The following is an 11,513-nucleotide window of genomic DNA, read 5'->3' as shown; positions in this document are numbered from 1 at the left end:
CACACTCCGTGCTGCAACCTATAGGAGCTAATCATAATTCATAATCATGAGTTAAAAAGAAATGAACCCATCAGCAATAAGCAGCGAGAGAATACGTCATTATCTAAATTCCAGTCAAGCAAATGGAAAGAATGTTTCCTCCCACATGAAAGGCCAGGTTAACCTTTCTGATTTATTCATTCAATGTAACATTTAAAAACACACATTTAATTTATTTGCAAGTACTCGTAACAGTTTTTTTTTTTTTTTAAAAAAAGCGAGTTATCATTTCTAGGTATCTGCATTATAAAACCTCTTTGCTAAATTACCTACGGTGTTATGGGGCCTCTCTGCGTATTTGGAGTTTATTACTCCCGATCCTTAATATAAGACTTATTTAATTAATTTGATTAGATTAAGAAAGTTAGGTAAATTAGTTAATTATAAAAATTATGACATATTTTTTTTAAAACACCATAATCATCCTCCTTAATATTTTTCCTCTATTTTCTATTTGATTATGGTTGAGAGAATATTCATAGGGATAATTTAGAAAAAATTGATAAATATGATACTCCTCCGATGCTTAATATAAAACCCATTTAACTAATTTGATTAGATTAAAGAAGTTAGGTAAGTTAGTTAATTATAAGAAAAGTGACACTTTTTTTCTAAAACATCATAATCATCTTTCTTAATACCCCTCTCCTTCTTTTACTTGATTATAGTTGAGGGAGTATTCCTAGGGTAATTTAAAAAAAACTAATAAATATGAGAAATGGATCTTATATTTAGGACTAAAATTAACTCAAAAATTAGGTCATATATTAAGGACCGGAGGAATAAATAGGTTTTATATTTAAAATCAAAATCAACTCAACATTTAGGTCCTATATTAAAGACCGGAGGAGTATTTTCGAGCATTACGGAGCCTTAATTCTCAATAATTAATAAGGAATTTGATATTTCGTGACGCGGATTCAAATTCTGAAATGTCTAATCGTATCAAGCGTGAAAGGGAATTTAATAGTTTGATAAGGCTATTGATGGGAGAACATCTGATTACATAAACATGGATCAGCTAATAACGGTTGGGATACAGCTCAAATTAAGCTACAACATTCGTACAGCTCTAACTAGTTGAAGGGGAAGCAGAGTGGAATCCATGTTTTAAGGGCATGAATGCTTGTTTATATCGGAAAACAAAACTCGGCCAATATAATTATTTTATTTAATCATTTAGTTTTAGGGTTTAACCTTCCTTTGTTAGCTAAAAGATACGAGAAATGATCAAGTTCTTTCTGAATTCTTTAAATACTCCTCCGATTCTAAATATAAAATCCTTATACATACTAATATAAAAGCTTTATATTTAAGATCATAGGAGTATAATGTAAAATCAAAATGGCAAAGCTGCTAAACATAAATCAGCAAAAATAACTGAAAAACAAATATTCTGCACGTTGATTGCCCAAGGTGAACCCTAATTTCGACCTGACCCAACTGATAGGAATTTTCGAAAAAATGTTATTTTAGTTAAAGTTTTAAACTTGGGTCGTTGCAAGAACATAATCCTAGAGTAACTTATGAAAATAAGCTTTTTCTAACACACCTCTCGTATGTTTAGTTTAAATTCTCAAAACAATTCTCTCAGGCTCCTAACAACTTTTGTCGTGTTTAGCCTAGTCAATTAAAATCACTTCCTTTTAATCTAAAAAAAACTGAGGCTTAATCTATTAATATATATATATATATATAATTTGCATAGTTTTTCCTTTTGACTTGAATCCAACAAATGTTGTCACAGGATGGATTAGTGCGGATTAAGGAACCGTCACGCCGAGTGTTCCCTTCAGAGTATATTAATGCTTTTGACAGCCCAGCCATGGCAATTCTTGTCCTCTTCATGTGCGCTGTAATCTTCTTCTTCTTCTTCTTTGTGGGGCCGAGTAATCCTAATTAGTTCTTAGCAGTACCAAAACTATTACATTCCATATGAAAAATGCAAGCTTGCTTTCGCACTCTTCATTGTATTTCCAGTTATTAGACTTTCATGATACAGCGTGTTTCAATTTATTTATCTGTTTCTTCTATCATTTCGATCTCTTTCGTTCCAATAGGACATGGCTCAGTTCTAATGTCTGTTCTTGTATTGTTCCGGAGGTTTGTACGATATTTCAGAATGGTTTGCATGGGATTTCCGCTCTAATTCCGGCCAAAAAAAATGCCGCATGACACATCTATCTTCACTATTTTGTATCTGAACTGGAATTAAAGTGAAAAATTGAGACGATAAATATGTTTGATAGCCAAGATACCCAGTTCACTCATACTAATACTGATCACTTAGTGCCCATTTGAACTTTCAGGAGAGCTGCAAAGAAGATATGTGGCAGCTGGTGTGAAAATAAATCAAATGGAAGACAAAGCTTTTAAAGACATAATGGAAGTTCAAAATTTGGGTATTGCTTAGGCGGCATCGCTCAAAAGCATTAACCAAAAGCAGAAGCAAATCATATTCCAAAAGGCGTTGCCCACGACACCTACAATGATGGAACCCCCAAACCCAAAAAGCAAAAACAAAGGGGGGGGGGGGGGAAGATCCCACACAACCTCAAATATCCAAAACATCGGAAGACCATTACATTAAAATGTATTTTATTTGAACGATATGAAATATTGAGTGAATGCTCCAGAGACTATACAAGTATGAACACACAGAGGAAAAATCCATGAAGATACAAGATTTCAGAGTATACACGTCTCAGAAATTCTATATATCCTGTGTATACATGTCTGGGTATTCTAGTAACTGGGTACGGCTCTGCATCCTGAGCTGTTCGTAGAACCTTGTAATGAAATCCTCGGCCTGGTCATCAACCAGACCATTCCCAGGCTCCTCAAGCTCATCAACAGAAGAAAAATTGGATATCCTCACAGAAAATGGCGACAAAAGAGGGCTCCTTCTGTCACCTGCAGCAAAATCTGAAGGATCGAACCTAAGATTGAAGCTGTATTCTGGGGTTTTGGGCATCAAAACCGTGGCCTTAGGTGGCTCTAGGTCAGGCTCTTCGTCGATGACCTGAGGATGGTTGATGCAAGGGAAGTTGAAATGGTGTTTGCGTTTGTGAAGGTAGAGAAAAGCAGGATTGGGACTGTTACTGCAAGAGAATTCATACTCCTGCATGCCAAATCCACCACGTGTCATGCTCTTGGAATGATGATGATGGTGATGGTGGGATGACATGAGATTGCTCAGAGATTTTCTGAGCAGTTTTCCCTTCTTCATCATCACATTCATGTCCATTATCAGCTTCCTCTTCGATATCAGACCCTTCCTCATCATCAAGAAGCTGATCCTCAACACATTCCAAAGTCTTTTCGCTGCGGTTGCAGAATGCAGCTCCATTTTCACACTCTTGGGAGTTAAACAAATACTAGGATTTACAAAAATGTCTCTGTGCGCGTGTAAATATAAACTCTAGATTCAACAGAACAAGAAAACAGAGAGATGAGTGAAGGTTGGGTTAAAGAAGGTAGAAGGTTTTCTTGTTTCTGCGAGGAATCCCGCAGAAGAAAAGAAAACCCGACGTGAGATATGTAATGACAAGAAGGTGGGTTATATATAGGAGGCAAGCGACGAGCCTCGAGGAATTTCTTGGCCTTTTCTTTCTGAATTTAATTATTTAATCAATGAAGTGCGTAACAAGGCTTATGAAGAAGGAGGGTATTGTAGTGAACAACGGGCCATCAGCAGCCGCTGCACTCTGCATTCTGAAGGGAACGTATTAGATATAATGGGGATCTGCATTTTTTAATGTTGAGAATAGTTGTTGTGGTGTTGAATTCAAATACAGCTAGACACAGAGTGTGATGTTTAAGGATACTAAATTAATTATAATATTAAGAAAGAGGTTGGGGTTATGGTAGTGTTGCTGGTCGGATGAGGCGGTGAAAAAAGAAAAAGGGGATGGAAGGGCTCAATTATGATGTGTGAGAAACAGAGACAATGAGGATAGGCCTTGCGTGTCGTATTCAGTTTCTGAGGAAAATGTTATTATTAGAAAAGGAAGCTTCTGTTCAGTGCGGCCGTTGGAGTGTGTATGGGACAAATAGGCAATGGTATAAAGTAAGTACACAGGATATACAATGTCCCCTTACATCCCCTGCTTTTGGATTAAAGATTGGAAGCTTGTTATATTAATAGATTCTTTAATTTGCCTTTAGATGTGGGAATCTCACAGGAGACTTGATGCCCAATTCAAGGATTGCTTAGCTTCCTTTGCCCTTCCCATGAAAATAACTAGTTGAGGTGCCATTCGTGTCTGTCAAAATGGGATACCAAATGGATCATATTGACCAAAAAGGCAAAAAGTGAATATTCCCTTCAACCAGGTTGAAGGCATGCACACTGTCATAAGGTCTCCTAAGCTTGATTCTGCATAATATGGAGCGCAAATTCTTGAGCAATTGGGATATCGCATCAAAGATTTCACAAGTCACAACCAAGTTAAGTTGAGATCTTTTAGAGTAGCAGCATATGTGTCATGATTAATTCATTTCAATATGTTAAACTTTTGATCTCCTGAGAATGAAGAAAAGATATGGAATGCATGGAAATGAGGTGAGAGCAGAGAAAAAAGGCAAAAAGGGAAGTGAATGATGAGGGGAAGAGGGAGTGAGACAATAATTGGAGTTTGGTGAAAGAAAAGGGGCAAGTGAAGTTGGTTTGAGGAGTGCATTGTTAGGCTTATTGGCACCAAAAGACCTTTTGAACAAAAAGGTTTCCAGCTGTTGAAAGCGAAAGTATCCTCACCGCAATTAATCTCAACTCCAATCTTTTGGAGACTCTCAACCTCATCCAATATGAGGATTTTGAGATCCACCCCTCTTTAACTTTATCAAGAAAATGAGAGATCAGGTCACGAGAAAAGCTATAAGATATGCCGCACCGTGCTCATTATAATGACCCCAATGTCAAAATTCTTTCTATAAGATGTAGAAATCTTTTTCCTTGTTTTGCTAAGTACGGGTATTCTCTTATTGGATACAATCATATTTGAAGTATTATCAAATACTAAATGTGGACACTTCTCTTGGTAGGGATTCAAAGTTTGGTTTACCAGGTTATGAAAGATTTGCCCATTCTGCTAAACCCAACCCCCGTTGATATGTAGAAATTTTTTAATTGCCATTCTATCCTAACTTTCCTTTTCACATGGTTCAATAATGGGCTTCTAGTAAAAAAAAAAAAAAAAAAGCAGCCCATCACATTTCTTGTGTTGACCCTGATTCAGGACAATCATAAGCACAATACTGATGTCCCCATTTGTAATCATAATAAACATTCTTTTTTTAGAACGCATGGGAAAATATAGTATATGTAATTTGCAGCATTTATTATGTATCCAATCTATTATCATCCACTGTTAATGCTTTATTTTATTATTTTAATTCGATAAAATAATTTTCATCTTATTTTCATCTTTTTACTTTTCATTATTAACATTATAAATTATAAATAAATATCAAACCTATTTTAAAAAAGACACTTAAACGGCACGTGGTTGCAATGCGGATACAGCGGGTCGAGGTGGCCCACTTTTAGTTTGTTTTCGGCCCAGTTAATTGCGACAAAAGCTGACCATATTGGTAGCCTTTCATTTCATTTACAATCTCCTGCTTTTTTTATTTTTGTTTTTATCATAACCTCAACGCCATTTTTATTTTTGTTTTTATCGTAACCTCAACGCCTTTAGATTTTGCGCCAGATTAATTGGCCTAATAAATTTCTTTGCCTTGGAAAAAAAGAAGTACCCTTTGGTATAAACTAAGAAATGTTCTTTCGGCCAAAAAAAAAAACTAGGAAATGTTCTACACATTCAATACTTCGGATTAAGTGAAATTTTAATATTTATGACATTCATAATTAATGGTTACCGACGTATGCTTTTATTTTGGATTAGGAATTTTTACTTTTTTAAGGGTTTGGGGAAATATTGTACCACACCATAATATGATACTTTACGAATATTTTTATTTTATCTTTTATATATAAGGCACAACAAGTAGGACTCAGTCTTTTCTTAACAGACATCACATCCAATTAACAAGTTGGGGCAAAAAATTTCGAGGGTTTGAGGGTATTTTGTATCATATTTAAGGGTGCTAATACCTCCTCCTAAAATTCCTAAATATTTTTGCACCTTAATCTTAATAACATCTAAATATAATTTGCATCATATTATTCTATTTAAAATTGATAAATAACATGACTCTATTTTTTAAGGAATTTAAATTTTTGGGTCGGTGCCCTTTTCTTAACTTTTCAACCAAATTTAAACATAAAACAAGTTTCTTTTGGGGAATTTTTTAAACTTAATATTATTATATTACTAATTTTTAAAATTCATTATCTCTCTTGCGGTCATCAAATTTTTGTTAAACACCGAAGTAGCAATTAAAGTAACACTATTTTTAATTAAATTAAATGTAATAATAAATAAAACTTAAACATAATGTAAAAAAATCTTCTTATGATTCTAAATCACACTACAAAATAGGTTTTATATTTAGAAGCGAATGACAGCCATTTATATATTTATTTTGTGGACTGGAAAATATAATTTACTACTCCTCCGGTCTTTAATATAGGACCCAATTATTGAGTTGGTTTTGGTCCTAAATATAAGACCCATTTCTTATATTTATCAATAATCTCTAAATTACCCCTATGGATACTCCCTCAACCATAATCAAGTAGAAGAAGGAGAGAGGGTATTGAGAAAGATGATTATGGTGTTTTAGGAAAAAAATATCATATTTATTACAATTAACTAACTTACCTAACTTTCTTAATCTAATCAAATTAGTTAAATGAATCTTATATTAAGGACCGGAGAAGTATAATTTCAAGTGCTGAGATGAGGATGGGTAGAAAAGGTTTTTTTTTTTGGGGGGGGTTGGTTAAGGAGTTAAGGAACCTTCAGGGAGAGTCTAGAACAAGGAATCTTGCAGGAAAATAATCGCTGTAAACCTGCTCCACCGTCCAATTAAAGTTAAAAAAGTTATGTCCCTATCCAATTTTTACTCTGTCTATAAATTCTCTCATCTATTTATTTAATTTACTGATAGTTCTAAATACAAGTAGCCAAAATAAGTTATTAAATCTGCACTTACATCCTCATATAAACTATAAATAACTTCATGCCTGCTATTTATATTAAGAAATTTTCACCATTTAAACATTACTGGCCTGGACCCACCCGAATTAACCGAGCAGATATAATCACATCTCCTCTTTTATTTTTGGTAGAGTAAGATTCATTGCTTAAATCAGCGTAGTCAGTTCCCGTCTGCAGGAATTAAATTAGGTCGGCAAACCAAAAGTTAAAATTATGTTACATATGTGTACTTGTGTGAACGTTTGAGGTGAGACTTTCGTTCAACGTTGTTGTTCCTTCAATGCTCTCAGACTTTTTGCTACAAACTTTTACAATTTCCTCCCATTAACTAACTATCCGAACTGATCTTTACAGCCTAGGAGTTTATACACATTGAAAGCTGCGTGCTTAGAAGCTCCAAAAAAGTTATATAATAATCAGTTCATCTTAATCAATATGCTGTCAATATCTTCTCAGCACAGGAAGAAGCTGATATCATATAAAAAGAACCCAACATTATATTATATTCCATCTTTATAACGATCGATCATGATTTACTCCTGCGTGCAAGTTTATTTACTAAAGCACCACATAAGAATAAAGCAGAGGAAATCCTAAAGAAGATTACCAAACGCACCAGAAAACTGGATTAATTTGGAGAATTAATTCAACGTTATGTTTGTTTCATATATAGTGCCGAGGCTTTCCACGATATACCTTGTTTATTGTTTATTATTACTTCGAAAATATCCAGAATCAAAGGCTGATTAAATTAATGAACCAAGTTGGTCTTTACAGACAATCCTGCACCACCCAGACCCTTCCCGTGAGATCTCCACAAAGTTGATTAAAAAGGACTGGTGTGGTGCGTCTGCTTTAATTAGGTCAAATGAGAATGTTGAGGGGAGAGGGGAAGATCGATGCATGTGTTTTTCTAGTTACTTTTAGAAAGCACCCGCGTCTCTTCTCTCTTTGATTCTTCATACAAACATATCAAACCCTAGCTACCTAGCTGCCATATTTGAAACTGCGTAAAGCTCTCAAAAGCGTGTGTATGGATGGGAAAAGTTTGCTTATTTTATTACACAAACTACATATGGTAACGCACAGCTTGCCAGCTTCATATTTTGTGCTTGGGATCGAGTTGCGAAACACGTCCACTGCAATTTACGTGTTGCCCTTTGGGTGAAAAATAAAGATTAGGTTTTGGGGAGGGACCAATATTCACATGTGGTTGGGAAACATGCACGCATGCCTATATTATTATACATGCTTTATAAAATGGAGTTGGCCGTTTATAAAGTAGCCCGGTTGCTTTTTTTATATATATATACTCCTCCGATTCTTAATTTGATTAGATTAAGAAAGTTAGGTAAGTTAGTTTATTATAAAAAAAGTGACACATTTTTCCCAAAATACCATAATCATCTTTTTTAATACCTCATTTCCCTCTTCTACTTGATTATGATTGAGGAAGTATCCATAGGGGTAATTTAGAGAAAATTGATAAATATGAGAAATGGATCTTATATTTAGGACCAAAACCAACTCAAGAATTGGGTCCTATATTAAGGATTGGAGGAGTACATAAATATATATAATTTCTTCCTAATTAAAACTCCTTTTACGTGGGGTTTTTGGGGAGAATTACAAAATCATACAGAAGTTCTGCGCACAACACCTTACTTGTACCAGCAGAATCCACTTCTATTAAACTTGCACAGAGCCTGAGTAAAGTTAGTGTATAAAGTTGTATGGATAATGATATAATGTGCAAATAATGTGCAGTTATTTATGTACAAGTTTCATTGTATATATGCATATATATATAGTGATATATTTATTTATTAATTACTGGTGGGCAAGTAATGGAGAAGCGCGCCTTGCAATTCCATTCCCTGAAATATCCTACTATTGTTTGGTACAAGACTCACTAAAAAACAAGCAGCAAGGGGACACTTAGAAGCAGGTAGGATCCAAATGAAAAATGAAAAATGTGGAGATATTATGTAACCTTAGGGGTTAAGTTTTCAACCGAGTCCTAAAATTTTGGTTGTTGCGGCAAGAGTGGCCCAGAATTTCTGAATAGTCTAAGAGAGCAGCAAAAATGAGATTCTTATTTCAAACGAAAGAGAATCTCTAACAGACACATCGACCAAGACACAATGTCATTTGTACCATCTTAGTATGGAGAGAAAGAAGCTGTAATTGTCAAAAGCAGATGGTTATTTTAGTCATTAAGCCTAAAACAATAGGAAACCTCAAGGTCAAGATTTGAACAGCAGTTGTGCTGTGGAACATATAATGGAGTTAGGCCCACCAATTTTTTCTTTCTTCTTTTCACTTCCTCAAAAGCTTCAAAGGTCTTCACTCTTCCCCCACGAAACAGGGCTCAAATTATTGAAGGAGCCCAATGGAAATGGCTAAAGATCTAATAAAATTCGTCTGCCTTTATCAAGAGGCGCCATCTCAATATCTATTTCTGCTTTTGATGAAATCAAATACTCAAATTTTTAATTGAAGAAGAGGCAAATTGCTGTATGACCCCCAAGGCTTCGTACACCACCACCCCATTATTACTCCCAAGGCCAATTTAAAAAGCCCACCTGTCACCTTCACTTTTTTGCTTTTTCGAGCACTCTCTCTACCCCCTTTCCTTAGCCACCAATCTTCCTTCGCTTAGATTATTTCTCGCCCTCCCTATAAAAGCCCATTTGCCCACCCTGTAGTGTTTCATGCCAAATCACTGCTTTACACCAGCAAAGTACAAGCTCAGTACAAACCATCCCTCTTGATATTTCTTAACCTCTCCTTCTTCATCCATCGATCAATCATTCGCACACAAAAGAGTTCCCAGATAAAACTTTTTGACAGCGATCTGCAAATCTAGCCGCAAAATCCCATATTGGTCTGCTTGTTTCCACTTGGGTTACTTCATAAACTGTATTGCAAACTGTGGGTGTGCAGTTTTTACAGGGGTGAACAGATGAAGAACAGAGCACCTGTGTTGTTGAAGCAGATCATAGCTACTCTGAAGTCAATGGCAAAGTCCAAAGCCTTGGCTCTGAAGACGAAGACAAACGCCATCAAGGCGCGACTGATCATATTCTCATTGCTGAGGAATAAGAAGTTTCTGATGAGCTCTATTTCCCACAAAATGCAATCCGTTCTGGGCCATCATTCCCATCCCAAAGAAGACAGCTTTCTGGAGGGTAGAAGAGACCAGAGCAAGGCCATGGCGATCCATGACGACAATGACCACTGCTACGAGGCTATTCCCAGTCCCATGGAGACGAACTTGGTGGAGGGGAGAAGTGAGGATGGGTATGAAAGCTGCTATAGGTACGAGGAGGAAGAGGAGGATGAGAAGTACCCGGATTTGACCCATACTCTGTTTGACTCGGAGGATTTCGGAGGCTCTGTTATTGATATGGTGAAGAATTCGAAGGAGGTGGCAGGGGAAGAATTCAAACTGGAGGACGAAATTGACCATGTGGCGGATTTGTTCATCAAGAGGTTCCGCAAGGAGATGATGTTGCAGAAGCAACAGTCAATCAAGAGGCAGCAGGAGGAGATGTTGAAGAATAACGTTGGATGAGTTCTAGAGTCACCCAGATATAAATCATCGTTATTGGGTTAAGCTCCTGTTGGTGTTTGTGATAGAACTCAGATTACAGAATAAGGAAGACCCACAAGCAGGGGTTATAATGCGAAGAGTTCTGATGCTGATACCGTAGAAGACGAGAAGAATTGAGAAGTCTCGTGGGCGTGTTCTTTCTTTCTTTTATACGAATGAACAGTTAACAGTTGGAGATATACTGGGAGTGCCATAGCAGCTGGGGATGGTGTGATTATAGTGGTTTGGCTCTGTAAATCCATTACCATGAAAGTCGTGTATAGAGCGCTAAAACCAAATCCTAAGTAAGATGTACATTTCTCATATCATATGGATTTTGGGAATTTGTAATAACCGTACCAAACACAAGCATGAAACTTGGCTGTGAATTGAGGAAGAAAAGGAAAATCCATCTGCGGAAGGGGCCAAAGAAAAAATTAGAAGCAAACATAATCATTTGATAAGGAGTAACGGCTCCCTCCACTGAAGTTCCTTTTTTCTTAAAAAGAAGAAGAAAAATAATAATTTAGTTTATTTATTTATTATTCATTTTAATTTTAACTAGACGCGGATCTAAGGATCTTGATGCGCCTGGAGAATGATAAAATTTTTAAATATGTCTTTTTTTTCTTTTTTTTTCTGGGTATGATAAATGTGTTGGGGCTGATTCCTAAATAAAATTCATACTGCTTTTGCACCGGTAATAAAATAAATATGATCTCGACAACGATTTTGCGGGGAATCCAATAATAGAA

General features: G+C 35.9%; 2 protein-coding genes across 2 annotated transcripts; one reads left to right on the top strand and one right to left on the bottom strand.

Moving 5' to 3' along the window:
- Window positions 1-2,586: 2,586 nt before the first annotated feature.
- Window positions 2,587-3,555, bottom strand: LOC114751475 (uncharacterized). Its single transcript, XM_028940150.1, has one exon. The coding sequence runs from the start codon at window positions 3,386-3,388 to the stop codon at window positions 2,753-2,755; it is 636 nt and encodes a 211-aa protein (XP_028795983.1). The 5' UTR covers window positions 3,389-3,555; the 3' UTR covers window positions 2,587-2,752.
- A 6,338-nt stretch (window positions 3,556-9,893) lies between these two features.
- On the top strand, window positions 9,894-11,102 carry LOC114751474 (uncharacterized). The gene has a single exon (XM_028940149.1). It carries the CDS (start codon window positions 10,129-10,131, stop codon window positions 10,738-10,740), a length of 612 nt encoding a protein of 203 aa, XP_028795982.1. The 5' UTR covers window positions 9,894-10,128; the 3' UTR covers window positions 10,741-11,102.
- Window positions 11,103-11,513: the final 411 nt, after the last annotated feature.

Source organism: Neltuma alba, unplaced genomic scaffold (genome assembly GCF_004799145.2).
Source record: "Neltuma alba isolate B1F8T4 unplaced genomic scaffold, ASM479914v2 tig00006935_pilon, whole genome shotgun sequence".
Lineage (NCBI taxonomy): Eukaryota > Viridiplantae > Streptophyta > Magnoliopsida > Fabales > Fabaceae > Neltuma > Neltuma alba.
This window is presented reverse-complemented; position numbering and strand designations above follow the sequence as displayed.

Coding starts and splice junctions, on each gene's coding strand:
- LOC114751475 (XM_028940150.1), bottom strand. CDS start 3,388: ATGGAGCTGCATTCTGCAACCGCAGCGAAAAGACTTTGGAATGTGTTG.
- LOC114751474 (XM_028940149.1), top strand. CDS start 10,129: ATGAAGAACAGAGCACCTGTGTTGTTGAAGCAGATCATAGCTACTCTG.